Source organism: Ovis aries, chromosome 2 (assembly GCF_016772045.2).
Source record: "Ovis aries strain OAR_USU_Benz2616 breed Rambouillet chromosome 2, ARS-UI_Ramb_v3.0, whole genome shotgun sequence".
Classification (NCBI taxonomy): Eukaryota; Metazoa; Chordata; class Mammalia; order Artiodactyla; family Bovidae; genus Ovis; species Ovis aries.
In genome coordinates this window covers 83,444,089-83,463,985 of record NC_056055.1, presented here as the reverse complement: position 1 = coordinate 83,463,985, position 19,897 = coordinate 83,444,089, and the positions used below count along the sequence as shown (strand labels likewise).

The following is a 19,897-nucleotide window of genomic DNA, read 5'->3' as shown; positions in this document are numbered from 1 at the left end:
AATAAAGTCTCTCACTATTTACATTGTTTGCCCATCTATTTCCCATGAAGGGATGGGACCAGGTGCCATGATCTCTTTCTGAATGTGAGTTTAAAGCCAACTTTTTCACTCTCCTCTTTCACTTTCATCAAGAGGCTCTTTAGTTCTTCTTCACTTTTTGCCATAAGGGTAGTGTCAAAGTAGAGAGAATATCATAATAAAGTCCCATGTATCAATCACCTCATCTTAAGAACCGTTATCATTTTACCATATTTCTTTCATTTATTTTCTCTTTGCTGAATTGTTTTAATGTAAGGCCCAGGTATCATGTCTTTAGCTTCTAAATGTTCCAGTATACCTCTGAAATTAAAGATGTTTTCACTCTAGCTTTGTCTTGTCATTCACCCATCAACTCAGATTTTCTCACTTTGAACTTGGACTATGCTCCTTTTCCTGTCTTACTTCCTTACTGTGTGTCAGCAGAAGAAACTCATTGAATAAGCTATATATTGTAGGCACTGTGCTCAGCCTAGGAGTATAGAGATGAATAACATAATATCTCTACTCCAAAAAAGTTGGGACCTAATGGCGCTCAGAGAAGTCCTCCATGGTCTGCCAGCTTCTCATGATGCCTATATGCCATCTTTGGATAGCCATTTACTTGGTCTGTTCCTTTTGGCTTTATTGACTATGCCAAAGTCTTTGTGTGGATCACAACTGTGGAAAATGCTTAAAGAGATGGGAATAATAGACCACCTTTCCTGCCTCCTGAGAAATCTGTATGCAGGTCAGGAAGCAATAGTTAGAACCGGACATGGAAAAAATGGACTGGTTCCAAACTGGGAAAAGAGTACGTCAAGGCTATATATTGTCACCTTGCTTTTTTAACTTTAATGCAGAGTACTTCATGTGAAATGCTGGGCTGGATGAAGCACAAGCTGGAATGAAGATTGCTGGAAGAAATATCAATAACCTCAGATATGCAAATGACTCCACCCTTATGACAGAAAGTGAAGAAGAACTAAAGAGTCTCTTGATGAAAGTGAAAGAGGAGAGTGAAAAGACCCCACATGCAGTGGGGCAACTAAGCTCACACACTGCAGCTACTGAAGCCCATGTGCGGCAACAAAGACCCAGCATAGCCAAAATAAAAAATAATAATTTTTTAAAAAGATCATATTGGTTGAAGTGTGAGGGAAGGAAATACAGGGTTGAGGGTATTCACAGGCCAGACTTGATAAATAAATGTGCAGCATACAGTTGTGAACTCAGAGGAGGACTGTCCTTTATTCCTATTTAGAAAGCATACTTTTTCAAATTTATACAAAATCTTTTAGAATTTTGGACAGTCACTGCAATCTCTCACGTTGCTTTTCTTTCCTTTCTACTTAAGGGGTTTATTTTAATGGCAGTGAGAGAAAAATGTACTACCACGTTGGAAACTGGTACTGATTTAACAGTTATGGAGTTTCAGAATTAACTCAAAATGTTTGAAATGCAGCTGCTACTTATTATATATCCAGAGAAACTTCCTGGGTGGCAGGAAGTTGAAAGGAAAGGAGAGTTTTGTAATCACCAAGTAATTTGAAATATAAATAACTTGGATGTGGTAAATGTAAGTGCTCAGAGCATAAGGACTAGGTTTCCTCCAGAATATGCATGGATTGGACAAAGGAGGATAGGGGCTGGGATGACAGACGCTTTATATTACATTTATTTTTTGTCTCTCTAGAAACAAACGAGAGCGTTGGGTCCCAAACCATAACCACACTCCCCCATTCCTACCTTAAATGTCTCTCATATGGGTCATTTCTTCCAAGATGGTTCATACGGGGAAAATTAAAAGATACAAACAGCTTGGCCAAATTCCATAGCTATTGTTTTGCGTGTCTGGAAGACTAAAAAAGTCTGTTATTCCAATTATGAGCAATGAGTTACCAGTTGGACAATTTGTCATTGCTTTCTTTTTCTCAAAAACATGCATTTTTCACGCCCCGCTGCTTAGGTGTTCCCTGTAAATGATGAGCCACCAGTGCTAAAGGCGGACCTCATTCCCATGATGCATTGCTCCGAGGGTGAAGAGGTGGTCATCACTTCTGAATACATTTTTGCTACTGATGTGGACAGTGATGATCTGAAGCTGATGTTCGTGATTGTTGGAGAACCTCAGCATGGGACTGTGAGGAGAGCTGGGGTTAGGGTACATCAGTTCTCTCAGGAAGATGTTGTCGCAGGGGCTGTGACGTACAAACACACGGGTAAGTGACAGTATTGTGGTGAGTCTGGGCTCGGGGGCAACAGAGTCTTAGCTCACTTCTTGCTGTGGGCTCTGATAATCTCAGTTTTAATGCTTGTTTCCATTAAAACCAGAGAAGCTGCAGTGGGAGCCCATGTCCTATTTTTCAAATATGATCACGATATTCAGCAGTATTTCTAGATCTCTCAGTAATACAGTGAATTTCACAGAAAGAGCAAGTGTTATTGCTGCTATGTTCCTGATGCTTCCACATGGACTTTCAACTCACTCTGGCTTGTCCCCATCCCTATTATGGTCAATTTGAAGAAGGCTATTTGGCCATCCCACTCTGGTTCCATATATTATACCAAAAATGCCTGAAGTAGGCTCCCTAAGGTAATTATATTATTAACTTGAGAAATTTTCTGATTATCAGCTAGTTCCTAAGAAGTAACTGGTCTGCACTTTGAGTTCTTGAAGAGCAAAGGTGATGTTTTATGCTCTGCGTAACTTGGCCACAGCACCTGACAGTCGTGAACACAGATTGGAAATACAGTAAATGCTTGTTTGTTAGCATCGTAGTTATATTTCTGGCATTGCATTAGATTGCTATCTAGGTGGCATTTAGTTCCTTATGTAAAATATTCATTTAAAAAATGTTGTCAACATCTGAAATCTACAGATCACGGTGGTATGCATAGTAGGCTCAAAGGAGTATAATCCAGACACTAAGATGAACCCCACTCCCATGGAAAGATGATAGTAACACCTCTGTCCTTCATGACATCACTACCCCTGCCAAATCTGATTTATGGGTTGGGGGCACTTCCTCAGTGATAATGCCGTGGACTTCCTGTAACTAACTTTTATCACACTCCATTACTGTTTCATGTTTACCCGTCCATATGCCTCGCTAACCTAGATTCCAGGGGGAAGTATGGCTGAGTGTGCCAGGCCAGGTGAGTGGTACAGGAAATAAGAGGTGTCAGAATTCAAATCTTTTTATTTGAAAAAAACAGAGGAAGAGAATACAAGCAGTGATGTGGGAGGGAATTCAAGGAGGGGAACTGAGATGGCTCAAGTTTAATTTGGACATGGGGGAAAACATTTTGAAATAATATTTTTAAATGTACTTTGGGAAAAAAAACCCAGCTTATTAGGATACCAGTTGCCTTAGGGCCAGTTAGTATGACACACTTTAATCACTCCACTAGACATCTCTTTGCTTGAAATAATATCTCTTTATCCTCACTCTGTTAAGTCTTTGTTGTTGTTCAGTTGGTAAGTTGTGTCTGACTCTTTGCAACCCCATGAACTGCAGCATGCCAGGCTTCTGTGTCCTTCACTTCCTCCCAGAATTTCCGCCAATTCCTGTCCATTGAGTTGGTGATACCATCCAACCATCTCATCCTCTGTCACCCTCTTCTTCTCCTGCTTTCAATCTTTCCCAGCATCAGGGTCTTTTCCAATAAGTGGGCTCTTCGCATCAGGTGACCAAAGTATTGGAGCTTCAGCATCAATCCTTCCAATGATTATTCAGGGTTGATTTCCTTTAGGATTGGCTATTGATCTCCTTGTTGTCCAAGGGACTCTCAAGAGTCTTCTCCAGCACCATAGCTGGAAAGCATCAATTTTTCCATGCTCAGCCTTTTTTGTGGTCCAACTCTCACATCTGTACATGACTTAGAAAAGGTTTTGTTAGCTCTTTCCTTGTCCTGAGAAGTATAGTCCACTTACTCAATGTCTCTCAATGTCAGAGTTTGCAAATAGGTGCTTCTTTTTGATTTTCCCACACAGACTATCAGAAAAGTGATCTAGAGACCGATATTATGGTTTGTTACATAATTTTAACATCTTTGAAAGGCTCATTTGGCATAGATACATTATGGGTGAGATGAAACTATCTTCCTTCAAGCCTGTGCCTTGTTCCAGGTACTAAACAATAAGTAGATATATGTATAACTCTCGTTTCGTGTGATGGTCATGTAAGGAGTGTTAACACATTTTTTTTTTTTCCTTCAAAGACCTAGTAGGACACTGGTGCGAATTCTTTGAGATAGACATTTTTGTAATGTTAATAAATTAACAGAAATACTGTATTCAAAAAATACTTTATTTGAATGATACTTTTGCTTGTAATGTTCACTCAGTTACTCGGTAGTGATTAGCACTGTTCTAGAATGAGTAATGGCACCCTACTCCAGTACTCTTGCTTGGAAAATCCCATGGATAGAGGAGCCTGGTGGGCTGCAGTCCATGGGGTTGCTACGAGTCGGACATGACTGAGTGACTTCACATTCACTTTTCACTTTCATGTATTGGAGAAGGAAATGGCAACCCACTCCAGTGTTCTTGCCTGGAAAATCCCAGGGACGGGGGAGCCTGGTGGGCTGCCGTCTATGCCGCACAGAGTCGGACACGACTGAAGCGACTTAGCAGCAGTAGGAGCAGAATGAGTAAAGAGAAACTCAGAATAGGAGCTAAAATTTCAGTGGCCCTGCGCTTACCTCCATACATTGGTTATCAAGATTACCAAAGAACAATTGTTGTTATTGTAGTTTTAGTTGCTTAGTTGCGTCCAACTGTTTTGCAATCCCGTGGGCTGTAGCCTGCCATGCTCCTCTTGTCCATGGGATTGTCTAGGCAAGAACACTGGAGAGGGCTGCCTTTGCCTTCTCTAGGGGATCTTCTTGGCTAGGGATTGAAACTGCATCTCCTGCACTGCAGGTGAATTCTTTACTGCTGAGTCACCAGAGAAGCCTGAAAACAATCGTATCACCATTATTTTGTTTGTTTATTTATTTATTTTTGTGGTTATGAAAACGATATATACTCATTACAGAAAGCTTAGAAAATTATGATAAAATTTTGAAAAATCTCCTTATTTACCTCAGAAAGATAATCACTATTAACATTTCAGTATTACAATGTTTTCTTTTCCTTTTTCTAATTGTAATTTTTAACATAGTTACGATCATGTTGTATGTGCAATTCCTTTTTTCATTTAGATTCTCATCTAAAAATGTTTATTAAAATATTATTAAATGTTACAAAATTATTGTAACCATGTTTTAATCATTGAATAATATGTTATGATATAAAATTATTACTAATTTGCTATTCTCCAAACATTAAATATGAGGCCATTCAAAAATTATTTAATAAATATCAGTCCAGTTAACTGTTTTCAGTATAAATTGTATCTTTAGACTGTATCTCATTTCAAGGTAAAGAATTCTTCGACCCATTTTGTAGCCGTTTTTTTTGTGGCTTAACACTCAGCCATCTTTTCCAGCTCTTTCTATGAATGTCTCACATGCTTTTCTTATATTGAAATTACAGTTACTGAATGTACTATGTTCGGTTTTTTGGTTAAGCTGTTTTCATTTCCTAGAATTATTTTTCCATTCTTCTTCCCCACTCCCTCTTCTACACATCTTCTCACCCATCTCCCAGTTCTCTGCCTTATTTGCCCTATAAACCATTCATTATTTAATGCTCAGTACAAAGTGAGCAGGGCCATCTGGAAAGATTTCTCTGACTTTCCCTGGCATGTGCTTTCTGCCCCCCATGCCATCATCAGCCTATGCTCTCATCCTTCTTCACCCTCAGCACCTAATGTGTAATAATCAGGCTGAGATAGATGAATGTTCCATTTAATACATTAAAAATGGCTAAGAGTAGCAATTTCATATGGTTCCACTTAATATATACACACATCTGTGATAATCTAACCGGACTTCATTTCTTTCCCTCCCATTAGACTGTGTCCCCTCCTGACATATAGTAGGTCTTTGAACATTTGATGTTTTTTGAACTGTCTTGACATTTTCACCATGTCTGTCTTTCCCTCCGCTGGAGCACACAGAACGCTAATTTTCACACAACAAGCATTAAAGAAGTATTTATCAAGTGAGTATTGCATAAAAAGCTTTATGCCAATTAACTTTTTTTATAAATATGGATAGATGAGTGGTTTCTTTCCCCCACTTTTGCTAAAGTAGAAGGCTGATTGTTTAATTTTAATGTCTCAACTTTATTCTTTTTAAAAAAGTAAGCCCAGTCTTCTCGTTCTTTAATCCTTTGGTTACTCAATAATATTTTGAATATTTCCTTGTCTGCCATTTTTTTAAATTGGAATATAATTGCTTTATAATGTTTGTTAATCTCTTCTGTACAGTGAAGTGAATCAGCTATATATATACTTATATCCCCTCCTCTTGAGCTTCCCTCCCACCCCAGCCCCCCATCCCACCTCTCTAGCTCATCGCAGAGCACCAAGCTGGGCTCTCTATGCTATAAGGAAGCTTCCTACTAGCTATCTGTTTTACACATGTAGTATATGTATGTCAACGCTACTTTCTCAATGAGCCCCACACTCTCTTTCCCCTTCTGTGTCCACAAGTCTGTTCTGTACATCTGCATTTCTATTCCTGCCCTGCAAATAGGTTCAAAAGTACCATTTTTCTAGATTCCGTATATATGCATTGGTGGTGTTGTTCAATTGCCCAGTTGTGTCTGACTCTTCGCAACTCTATGGACTGCAGCATGCCAGGCCTCCCTGTCCCTCACCATCTCCTGAAGTTTGTCCAAGTTCATGTCCATTACATCGGTGATATCATCCAACGATCTTATCCTCTGACTCCCTCTTCTTATGCCCTCAGTCTTTCCTAGCATCAGGGACTTTTCCAATGAGTCAGCTGTTCATGTCAGGTGACCAAAATATTGATGCTCCAGCTTTACCAAAAGTCCTTTGAATGAGTATTCAGGGATGATTTCCCTTAAGATTGACTGATTTGATCTCCTTGCTGTCCAAGGGACAGTTAAGAGTCTTCTTCAGCACCACAGTTCAAAGGCAGTAATTCTTTAAGGATCTGCCTTCTTTACAGTCCTGCTCTCACAACTGCGTAACCACTGGGGAGATCACAGTCTTGACTATATGGATCTTTGTCGGCAGAGCAATGTCTGCTTTTCAACACACTGTCTAGGTTTGCCATAGCTTTCCTGCCAAGAAGCAATTGTCTTCTTATTTCATGGCTGCAGTCACCATCTCCGGTGATTTTAGAGCCCAAGAAGATGAAATCTGGCACTGCTTCTGCCTTCACCTCCTTCTCTTTGCCATGAAGTAATGGGGCCAGATGCCATGATCTTGATTTTTTTAATATTTAGTTTTAAGCAGGCTCATCACTCTCCTTCTTTACCCTCATCAAAAGGCTCTTTACTTCCTCTTTGCTTTCTGCCATTAGAGTGGTATCATTTGTATATCTGAGGTTGTTGATGTTTCTCCTACCTATCTTGATTCCAGCATATATGCTGGAATTTCTTATGATGTGCTCAGCGTATAGGTTAAACAAACAGAGGGACAGCAGACAACCCTGTTGTACTGCTTTCTCAATCCTGAACCACTCAGTTGTTCATACAGGGTTCTAACTGTTGCTTCTTGACGTGCATACAGGTTTCTCAGGAGACAGGTAAGATGGTCTGGTATTCCCATCTCTTTAAGAGCTTTCCACAGTTTGTTATGATCCACACAGTCAAAGTCTTTGGTGTAGTCAATGAAACAGAAGTAGATATTTTTCTGGAGTTCCCTCGTTTTCTCTTTGATCCAGTGAATGTTGACAATTTTACCTCTGGTTCCTCTTCCTTTTCTAAACCCAGCTTGGATGTCTGGAAGTTCTTGGTTCATGTAATGCTGAAGCCTGGCATGCAAGATTTTAAGCAGGACCTTACTATCATGGGAGATATATGCATTAATATTTGTTTTTTTCTTTCTGATTTACTGTACTCTGTATGACAGATTCTAGGTTCATCTACATCTCTACAGATGACCTATTTTTGTTCCTTTTTATGTTCGGTGTCATTTTTTTAAACAGGTGTAATAATTCCAAGTACAAATGCTCTATAGATTTGACCAATGTGTCCTGTGAAAAGAGAAGTTGCTCCTGATCTTTTGTGCCATAGTCTCATTGAAATTTCAAACATAATTGCTTCCCTCTTGATACTTTTAGAATAATGTATGAGAATTATCAAAAGCACGTCTACATAACTTTTCTGCCCCCTTGGATAGTAAGCATTCCTACTTTTGCGCTGTTCATTAGTAATCCAAGAATAGATTGTCCTATTTACTGATAAAGTATCTAGTCCTGATATTTTCTTCCTTCTTCCTCTCATGACTTAAGTTGGGACCATTTTGAATCCCATAGATGGGAGCTCTCAAGAGTAAAAAGAAGATGAAAATTAGGGTCTCTCCTTATCCAGGTGCTGTTGCTATTTTGCTAACATCTAGACTATATGTAATGGGAAAATACTGAAGCAAGTGACGAAGATGTGGGTTATCTTTGTATTTCACCTATTCAGCTTCTTCTGCATTGAGTGGTTGTTCAGTTAAGGTGGTTAATGCAAATGTGAAGACAATTACCAGAGGGACAGGGTGCCTTCTGTTTTCCCTGTGGTTGGTCCTAACACTAATAATTATGGGAGAAGAGCGAAGCCATCCCGAGTCCAGGTTTGTGTCTCCCTTGTTCATTTGTGAACTGTCAGACCCTTGTTAGCCCTGTTTTGCCCCTCCATATGGTGATAGATGGCTGGCAGGGTTTGCACCAGAGGCAACAGATGGGCAAGCATTTCTGCATTATTTTCATGACTCTATTTAATTTCATAGTAATAAAATTGAGTTTCATGTTTTAACCACGTAAGTTCCTTTCCTTGCCATTCTATGTTTGTAGAGGAAGTCTAAGGCGATTTGATCTTGGTATTCTGCATTTTTTATAAGTCATTTTTCAGCTGTAGTTGTGTCTTCCAGGTGGTGAGATTGGCCTGATGCCTTGTTTCGACACCATTACATTGGTGGTTTCGGACAGAGAAGCTGGTCCTTTTGTGAATGGCTGCTGTTACAAAGGGCCTCATCCATCTGTTCCTCTTCATGAATCCTTTCCAATGTATGATCTCAACATCACAGTGTATCCAGTGGACAACCAACCACCTTCAGTTGCCATAGGTGGCCATATTTTTTTCTCTTAAGTTTCTATTATCTCACCTAGTCATACCCATGGTCCAGTGAAATAAAGCCCTTTATTATAGTCAAAATAGAAAACCACCATACAAAGTTGCCTCTAATAATTGTCTCAAAACAGACTTGTAGAAACCTCAGATCTGTGAAAGATTACAGGGAAAAAGAAATAACTTGTTTAAAAATTGAGATAAATCCGTATGGAGAGAGAATGCAAGTGTGTGTGTGTGTGTGTGTGTGTGTGTGTTTTAAAATGAAGACAACATTGTAATCCTCAGATACTCTGGTTTTATTTCACATGGGAAAGTATCATTTACCTGGTAGAGACAGTAATTTATTTTATCCATAACAATTTCTATTAGAATAGAATGAGTATACCAGTGGGACTATTTATATATATTTAACCTTATTTGCTTTTTAGGAAGTCATCTCTTTGTAGGCACTATGTATATGTTCTGACTCTCAGAAAAGAAATGCAAGCATATGTATGAATGTTATTGTAATTTGCAAACTGTCTCCCAAGCAGTGTTCTGGAAAGGAAGCATTATCCCCACAGAATAATTAAGCACTACGGCATAAAAAAAATGCTCGTTATGAGCAATTCATAATAGTTCTCAGGCAATTAACGCTCTGACAAACAGAGGTAACAACTGATCTTGAAGAGTATATAAACCACATTCAGTGGCTTATCATTAAAACATTTTGGCAATTCTTATTTTCATTTGTCACTTCTATAGAGACACAGGGGAAATCAGAGTTCCTTGAGAATGACTAAAGGGCTGTACTGTAGCATTTACTATTTCTTCTATCTTTCTGTAATAGTCTGGCTTTCTTAGAGAAGAAAAAATATAATTCCACAAGTCAAATTAAATTCCACCCATTACCCCTGAATATTTTCACCATAAGGAGAATTACGCTAAAGGAAATGAACATCCCCCATGGAAGTACATTTGTGTATAGGAGACATCTCTGAATTGGAATTTCAATCACTCCCTTTTGTCCTCACTATTCTGATTAGAGGAGTTCACAGTAAGTCATAATTGTGTTATTATTTGTATGCAGGTACCATGTTCGTTGTGGATGAGGGTTTCTCAGCAGCCCTTACTGTTAACCATTTGTCTGCCGCTGATCCTGACACTGCACCAGATGACTTGGAATTTGTTTTGGTTTCTCCTCCCCAGTTTGGCTACCTTGAAAACACACTCCCTTCTGCAGGTTTTGAAAAGAGCAATATGGGCATCAGCATAGGTAAGTCATGGTTTTATGTCCAGCAATAATCAGCCTTTGTTTGACACTAGGTTATGATTAGGTTATGTTTAATAACTGGGTTAGGACTTTAAAAATGTTCAAAGCACTGCTGCTGCTGCTGCTAAGTCGCTTCAGTCGTGTCCAACTCTGTGCGACCCCATAGACGGCAGCCCATCAGGCTCCCCCGTCCCTGGGATTCTCTAGGCAAGAACACTGGAGTGGGTTGCCATTTCCTTCTCCAGTGCATCAAAGTGAAAAGTGAAAGTGAAGTCGCTCACTCGTGTCTGACTCCTAGCCGACCCCGTGGACTGTAGCCTACCAGGCTCCTCCATCCATGGGATTTTCCAGGCAGGAGTACTGGAGTGGGGGGCCATTGCCTTCTCCGTTCAAAGTACTACACTTGAGGAGTTATTATTATCACTGATACTTTCAAATACTATTGTTTTTCATTCTAATTTTTCATTTAAAACTTCGCCTGTATAGGAGTTTACTTCAAAATAAATGGAAATTACACTTATGGAAAATGTAAGGATAAATATTGAAGAAATAATGTTTTAAAAGGCCCCCATAGTGAAAATAATAGCAAACGAAGCAACAGACAAAGAATTAAGCTCAAAAATATACAAGCAACTCCTGCAGCTCAATTCCAGAAAATAAACGACCCAATCAAAAAGTGGGCGAAAGAACTAAACAGACATTTCTCCAAAGAAGACATACAGATGGCTAACAAACACATGAAAAGATGGTCAACATCACTCATTATCAGAGAAATGCAAATCAAAACCACAATGAGGTACCATTTCACACCAGTCAGAATGGCTGCTATCCAAAAGTCTACAAGCAGTAAATGCTGGAGAGGGTGTGGAGAAAAGGGAACCCTGTTACACTGTTGGTGGGAATGCAAACTAGTACAGCCACTATGGAGAACAGTGTGGAGATTCCTTAAAAAACTGGAAATAGAACTGCCTTATGACCCAGAAATCCCACTGCTGGGCATACACACCGAGGAAACCAGAATTGAAAGAGACACATGTACCCCAGTGTTCATCACAGCACTGTTTATAATAGCCAGGACATGGAAGCAACCTCGATGTCCATCAGCAGATGAATGGATAAGAAAGCTGTGGTACATATACACAATGGAGTATTACTCAGACATTAAAAAGAATACATTTGATTCACTTCTAATAAGGTGGATGAAACTGGTGCCTGTTGTACAGGTGAAGTAAGCCAGAAAGAAAAACACCAGTACAGTATACTAACATATATATATGGAATTTAGAAAGATGGTAATGATGACCCTGTATGCGAGACAGCAAAAGAGACACAGATGTATAGAACAGTCTTTTAGACTCTGTGGGAGAGGGCGAGGGCAGGATGATATGAGAGAATGGCATTGAAACATGTAAATTATCATATGTGAAATGAATTGCCAGTCCAGGTTCAATGCGTGATACAGGGTGCTCAGGGCTGGTGCACTGGGATGACCCAGAGGGATGGGATGGGGAGGGAGGTGGGAGGGGGATTCATGATGGGGAACACATGTACACCCACGGCAGATTCAAGTCAATGTATGGCAAAACCAATACAATATTGTAAAGTTAAAAAAAAGGCCCCAATAGCAACACAGAATACTGTGACAGAATAAATCTGGTGGAACTCACAGTCTTATTCTCACAATTTCTTTTAACGCTTTTAAAAGATACAGGCAGAAAAGAGTAGGAAATATATCATGGAAATATTGAAGATAATGACATTAACTTTAAAACCAAAGTGTGTCTCAGAAACTTGAATAGCTCTGCTGTTTCACTTGAAAACAACCAAAGCAAAAACAAATGCCAACACTAAAATCATTCAAAGGCAACACTTCAGAAGCAAATTATTCTGTAAGCACCTTTGGGGGCATATCCATTTTAAATACGAGAGAAGCTGGGTTTACAATTAGTTGTGTTAGTAGAATGAATAGGAAAAACAAGATACCACTCAACGCTGCCTACAAGAAACTCACTTCAGCTTCAAGGACAGACACAGGCTTAAAATGAAGGGATGGTAAAAGATATTGCTTGCAAAAGAAAGAGAGCAAGGGTAGATATACATAAACTAGACAAAATAGTCTCTTAAGTCAAAAGTATAACAAGACACAAAGAAGGTCATTATATACTGATAAAGTGTTAATTCATTGAGAGGATATAATAGTGGTAAATATATATGTATACAATATTGAAACACTTAAATATATTAAGCAAATACTAATAGAACTGAAAAGGGCTTCCCTGGTGGCTCAGAGGTTAAAGCGTCTGCCTCCAATGCGGGAGACCTGGGTTCGATCCCTGGGTCAGGAAGATCCCCTGGAGAAGGAAATGGTAACCCACTCTAGTATTCTTGCCTGGAGTATCCCATGGTCGGAGAAGCCTGGTAGGCTACAGTCCACGGGATTGCAAAGAGTCGGACACGACTGAGGGACTTCACTATACTATGCTGCTGCTGCTGCTGCTGCTAAGTCTCTTCAGTCGTGTCCGACTCTGTGTGACCCCACAGATGGCAGCCCACCAGGCTCCGCCATCCCTGGGATTCTCCAGGTAAGAACACTGGAGTGGGTTGCCATTTCCTTCTCCAATACGTGAAAGTGGAAAGTGAAAGTGAAGTTGCTCAGTAAGTGTCTGACTCTTCGTGACCCCATGGACTATAGCCTACCAGGCTCCTCCGTCCATGGGATTTTCCAGGCAAGAGTACTGGAGTGGGTTGCCATTACCTTCTCCGGCTCGCTATTACTATAATAGAACTGAAAAGGGTAATACTCAACAATACAATAATAGTAGGGACTTCAGTGTCCCATTTTCAACAATGGATGAATCATTTGGATGGAAAATCAGTAAGAAAACATTAAACTTGAGCTATATATTAAGCCAGATGAATCCAACAGACATACATATATTCCATTCAACAAAAGTAGAATGCACATTCTTCTCAAATGCACAGGAAACAGTCTCTGGGATAGATCATATGATGAGTCACTAAGGAAGTCTTAACAATTTAAAAAGATCAAAATTGTACCAAGTATCTTTTTTTTTGTTTTAACCACAATGCCAGGAAGTTAAAGTCAATAACTAGAGATAACTAAAAAGTTCCCAAATATGTGAAAATTAACACATTCCTGAATAACCAATGGATTGAAGACTAAATATAAGAAAGAAACTTAAAAATATCAAATAAAAATAGAAACACAACATGGCAAAATATATGGAATGCAGCAAAAGCAGTGCTAAGAGGAAGGTTTTATAACAATAAATGCTGCATTAAGAAAGTAAATAACTTATAACTAGAAAAGCAAGAACAAATTAGGCCCATATTTATCAGAAGGAAGGATATAATAAAGACCAGAGCAGAAACAAATAAAGAACAGATAAACAACAGGGAAAGTTAATGAAACTGAGTTGATTTTTTTAAAAGATAAAGGAAAGTGGCAAACTTTTAGCTAGACTTAACAGCAAAAGTTTGAAAAATTTCCCTCTAAGAACAGGAACAAGACAGAATTTCCCACCTGCATCACTTCTATTCAATATAGTACTGAAAAATCATAGCCAGAGAAGGAGATAAAGAAGGAAATCAGAAAGGAAGAAGTAAAATGTTTCTATTTACTGATGATGTGATATTATATATATATATATGTATATATATAAATTCCTAATGACTTCACCAGAAACCATTAGAACTAATGAACAGATTCCATAGTTTCAGGGTAAAAAATCAACATATAAAACTCAGTTGTATTCCTATACATAGACAATAAACTTTCTGAAGAAGAAGAGAAAGCAATCTCATTTATAATAGTATAGAAAACAGTAAAATATATAGGAGTAATTTTATCCAGGGTAGGGAAAAATTTGTATACCAACTATAAGACATAGAATTAGTGTCTTGGTGAAAGAAATTGAAGAGGACACAAACAAATGGAAAGACATCCCATGTTCATGGGTTGAAAGTGTTAATATAGCTAAAATGTCCTTACTGCCCAAAGCTATCTGTAGATTCAATGCAATCCCTATCAAAATTCCAATGACTTTTTTTTTTTTTTTCACAGAAATAGAACAGATAATCCTAACGTTTGTATGGAACCACAAAAGACCTCAGATAGCCAAAGAAATCTTGAGAAAAAAAGAGCAAAGTTGGAAGCATCATACCTGCTAATTTCAAATGATTATTGCAAAGCTATCATAATCAAAGCAGAAAAAAATAACAAGCACATAGATCAACATAACAGAATAGTGAGCCCAGAAAGAAAGCCATATATATATGGTCAGTTAATTTTTAATGAAGGAACCAAGAAAATACAATGGGCAAAGCATTCTTTAAGAAGTGATGTTGGGAAAAATGGACAGACACATTCAAAAGAATGAAAGTGGACCATTATCTTACAACACAAAATTTAATAGCTCAAAATGGATTAAAGTCTTGTATATGAGACATGAAACGATAAAGCTGCTAGAAGAAAACATAGGCAGTAAGTTCCCTAACATGGGTCTGGTGACGATTTTTTTTAATTTGACACCAAAGCAAAGGTAGAAAAGCAAAATATCAAGAAGTGGGACTATATTAAAATACTTCTGCAGAGGAAGAGAAACAATCAATAAAATGAAAACAGTATCTTTAGAATGGGAGAAAGTATCTACAAACCACACAGCTGTTAGGAGATAAAATCTAAAATCTAAAAATTACTCATACAACTCAACACAAAAAGCTAAACAATCTGATTAAAAAATGAGCAGAGGACTTGAATAGACCTTTTTTCAGAGAAGACATACATGCTTGTATCAAATCAACATGTCTTACACCTTAAACTCACACAGTGATCCGTGAATTATGTCTCAATGGAGTTGGAAGAAAGATTAATGCATTAAAGATGAATTGCATTAATTACAGTTTCTCCTGTGACTTAGGGTGGGGGCCTTAGTTAGCTCAGTTGGTAAAGAATCTGCCTGCAATGCAGGAGACCGGGATTCAGTCCCTGGGTCAGGAAGATCCCCCGGAGGACTCCACTCCAGTATTCTTGCCTGGAAAATCCCATGGACAGAGGAGCCCGGCAGACTACAGCCCATGGGGTTACAAGAGTCAGACACGACTTGGCAACTAAACCACCGCCTGTGACTTAATACGCAACACAGAGCATTTTTATCTTTTGATTTAAGTCAATATCAGAATACCATAATAGCAGGTCAGTTAATTTCACTCATTCCTGCCAGTTGCTTGCTATGCAGTCAAGTAGGCTGACAATAGACTACCATCCTGGTGGCTCAGATGGTAAAGAATCTGCCTGCCATGCAGGAGACTGGGGTTCAATCTCTAGATGGGGAAGATCCCCTGGAGAAAAATGGCAACCCACTCCAGTATTCTTGCCTAAAAAATTCCACGGACAGAGGAGCCTGGTGGGCTACAGCCCATGGGGTTGCAAAGAGCTGGAGACAACTTAGTGACTAACAGGCAGATGATTGATGAACTCTTGATATGCCTTTATATGAAAGAGATGGTTCCTTTCTTGTTCAAATATGACAAGAACTGCTCACTCTGGAGCCCTGGTGTTAATCAAGGGACGGTCTCTCTGACATTCATTCCAAGTATGTGAATGATGGTCACAGAGTCCCTACATCCTAGTTAGCAGTTACAGCCCTTCTGTTCTCCATGCACATTTTAATTCTTCCTTGTAATTTAGGGGTATGTTTTTATGTTGATGGGTATAGTCATTGTAGAAGTCCCTGATGACTGATCCTTAGGTCAACTGCTGTGATCTCTTATTTACTCTGCTGAGAAATAGGCTATTGGGTTAAGGATTAAGGACCAGTAGCTTGGGAAAATATGTTTTTCTTATTTACCTGCTCCATTTTGGTGTGCTCTAGCTTCGTTTCAGTGGAAAGACATGAAGGCTTTACATATTAACTATGTGCAGTCCAGGCATCTGGGGATGGAACCAACGACTGACAAGTTTGTGTTGTATGTCACTGATGGGAAGCGACGCTCTATGGAGATACCATTTTACATTATAATCAACGCTACAAATGATGAAGCTCCTGATTTTATAGTGCAGAATATTACTGTAAGAAAGATATTTGAATTTTTAGTCTCTCTTTGTCATTTTCTAATTTTTATTTTCACCTAATCTATTTACATTGGTCTTTGTGCACTTAACACCTCAAGTTAATGAGTAAAGAGGGCAGTAACCTATGTTATGTAATGCAATCACTTGATAAATATTTTTCTAATAGTAATGATGATGGTCATGATAATAGTAATTGCTAACAGATAGCAACTGCGTAGTTTAAATTATAGTTGTCTATATATAGAATGCAGTACTTGCTAGTAGGTCCTGTTCCAAACCCTTTACATGTGTTCATATTGAATCCTCATAATAGGCTTTTAAAGTGATGGCATTATTATTGCCATGTAATAACTACAATAAATGAGACTAAAAAGGTTAAGTTAGTGTCCCCAGATCACAGAGCTTGGCAGTAAGTACAAAGTAGGGGATTTGCATCCTGGTGCTCTGATTCCATAGCATGCAACTTAACCAGTGCTATAATAGCAAGGATTCTTAATCCTCAAACTACAGGCATCTTTTTTATACAGCTGTTTATAAAGATATATGACAGGAAAAAATACAATTTCGACCATTATTTTTGTGCAGTTTAAAAATGTTATTATATAATAATATTTGTTAGTTTTATTTAAAAATTTAGACATAGTTAAAATGGCCCAGCATATCACTGCTGAGACAACTGTTGTTTTAAAAAAATAATAAATATATGTGGTTAAACAAGTTAGAATGTTGTGAAGCTTACATAGTGAACTATGAAATTTTCCCTGTTTAACAGTAGCTATGCATGGTCACTCCCCACAGTTGAGTTTTTAGTAATTAATTTCCACAGAGGTAATTGTGTCCATGCCAATGATATGTATGTATGTATGTATACGACTTTTCTGTATGTTTTCACCTACAAATCAGAGATCATTAATATACCCTACTTTCTACTTAAAAAACCTTTGGTTACTCTATTTTAATATTTTCATATAAGCATATAATTCTTTTTAAACAATCCTAATTTTTATACAGTTATTTAATCCAGGTTTACTCATAACATATTCTGATTAAATGAATGAGTACTGGCTTTGGAGTATGAGGGACTTGGTGTTGCTTTTTACTAGTCGTAGGGTTCTGGGTAAGTTATTTTGCTCTGTGCTTTTGTTTCCTCATCTGCAAAATGTGTATCAGATCTTCCTTTAGGGTGATCTATGACTATCATGATGGTCAGGCACATTTTGCTGTTGTTCAGTTGCTAAGTCATGTCTTACTCTTTGCAACCCCATGGACTGTAGCGCCCCAGGCTCCTCTGTCCTCCACTGTCTCCTGGAGTTTGCTTAAATTCATGTCCATTGAGTTGGTGATGCTATCTAACCATCTCCTTAGAAAATTCTTATTAAATAGGTGTCATTCATATTAGTCTTGTTATGTCTGTCATCCTTTTTCAGACGTTGATCAAATTTGCTTTGAAACCATTATTTTGCCTTATTTTTCACTGAAAATTATCAAATTCTAAATGTAAAAAGTCTTTATTTGATTTTAATTTTCTGCCAAGTCTTAATGGTATATAAAACTTAAAAGGAAGAGATTTAAAAGTCTCAGAATGAGACTTAAAAGCCAGCTCGCCATTCCTCCTCTGTTGGCACATGGATTTCTCCGGAGAGCACTTCAGTAATTACGAGAGAGAGAAGAAATTACAAATGACTCCTTCTATACCTACTTCTATTGTCTTGTATCTGTCTAGGGTTGGAGTTTCTGAAATAATTAGGCTACTGGGAATTTGTCTCTTGCTCGTCTCTGAAAGTAATCATGCCTTTTTTCTCCCCTGTGAATTGCTTACAGAGGCTGTTGAAGAGTAACAAATATGGAGCCCCATGTGTTATTGGCAGAGCTGGCTTTAAGCTTCAAGTGATCTTGTAAAATAGTCATATGTATTTTGCTTTCTTGTGGAAAAGTGTATTTACTTTATAGCTAGCTGGGCTTCCATCAAGTTGTGCTGTAACTTGTAGCACAAAAAAATTGAGATTTTAAAGTTATTATAATCTATTTCAAAGCTGTCTACTAGTGAGTTTCTGTGTTTTATGTCTATTTATCTAAACCTTTTATTTATAATCTCAATAAATTACTGAACGTGCAAAGAAGAATCTCACATTTTTTTGATAAAATTTCCCAGTCATCTTGTGCATGAATTTACCATTTTGTAAATGGGAAAGGTTGCCATACAGTGAGTCCAGAAGTCCTGAGATTTATAAAGAAAGATGATTAGAACATCTCTTTTAGGTTGCTTTATTAAAGTTTTTGAAGAAAAATGCAAGTTACTATCAAAGATGATTCCCTACTTCTATCATCATGCATTAAATTATTATGCCATCTCAGTTTTTAAAATGTTGGCCAGATAAAAGGGAACCAGCATAATTTTAGCCTAAATGTCAGATATTATGATTCTTGTTATGTACATGCAAGTAATTGTAGGAAGGCTCTTTTCAAAGTCCTTAAGAGAGGCTGAAGAGAGAGTATTTTCACAAGTCTAAAGCCCATGTCTTCTTCAAACATAAAATGCCCACTCAGCCACAAAGACATTCTTGGATTCCTCCACCCTTTCCTACTTCTTGTTTATCTGTATTTAGCAGTGCTAGATATTTTTTCCTTGTCTTATAATTAATGATGAACAGGCCATCAGTCTCATTTGGACTTTGATTCTTTAGAATATTCATATTCTTACAGTGATTCTGTATGTGCCCAATAAGCACATACTAAACTTACATATTCATATTATTTAGATCTTGCTGTATTTCACAGTAGGAATCAGAAATACTTTTTTGTTCCCTTGCTATGAGAAAAAGAAGATGAAGATGACCAAGTACCATGTTAATGGTACAAATGTTTCTAAATAACTAGATCCTACGTGAAATGAAAAACATTCAGTTCTCTTGACGCTTAAAGGATTATGAAACTTGAAGTGGAATGGGGGGTTGTTCAGGCAAATTAGTGGTGTGAGGACAGAGAAGAGATCGGGGACCCAGCATTAAAATATATACTGTTGCGTATCCAGGAGCATCCTCTCAACTGTGGTTGACTATAATTGAGATATAGCAGTGTTTGCTGCAATGACAAAAATTAACAACACCTAACATCCCCCAGTGTGTATAGCAGATATTTATGCCATTTGTAAAACAGGAAAAAAGAACTGTGAGAACAGCAAGGTTTAGAGGTTAAAATGGCAAGTTAGGACAGCCAGGGTCTACACCCAGTTTTACAACTGAACTCTGTGACTTCCAGAAGGCAAGCATCTTTTTGACTGCTTTACTCTCTGATCTTTGAATTATGAATCATGTATATGAGATTATATATTATA

General features: G+C 38.1%; 1 protein-coding gene across 19 annotated transcripts in view; it reads left to right on the top strand.

The window, feature by feature from the left end:
* Window positions 1-19,897, top strand: part of FREM1 (FRAS1 related extracellular matrix 1) — a 183,370-nt gene that overhangs the window by 95,009 nt on the left and 68,464 nt on the right. For all 19 annotated transcript variants that reach the window (XM_060409486.1, XM_060409483.1, XM_060409484.1 and 16 more), the window contains 4 exons: window positions 1,985-2,237; window positions 9,018-9,212; window positions 10,287-10,472; window positions 16,364-16,560. In XM_060409486.1, the coding sequence (XP_060265469.1) occupies window positions 1,985-2,237; window positions 9,018-9,212; window positions 10,287-10,472; window positions 16,364-16,560 (831 nt within the window). The remainder of the gene's footprint in view (window positions 1-1,984; window positions 2,238-9,017; window positions 9,213-10,286; window positions 10,473-16,363; window positions 16,561-19,897) is intronic.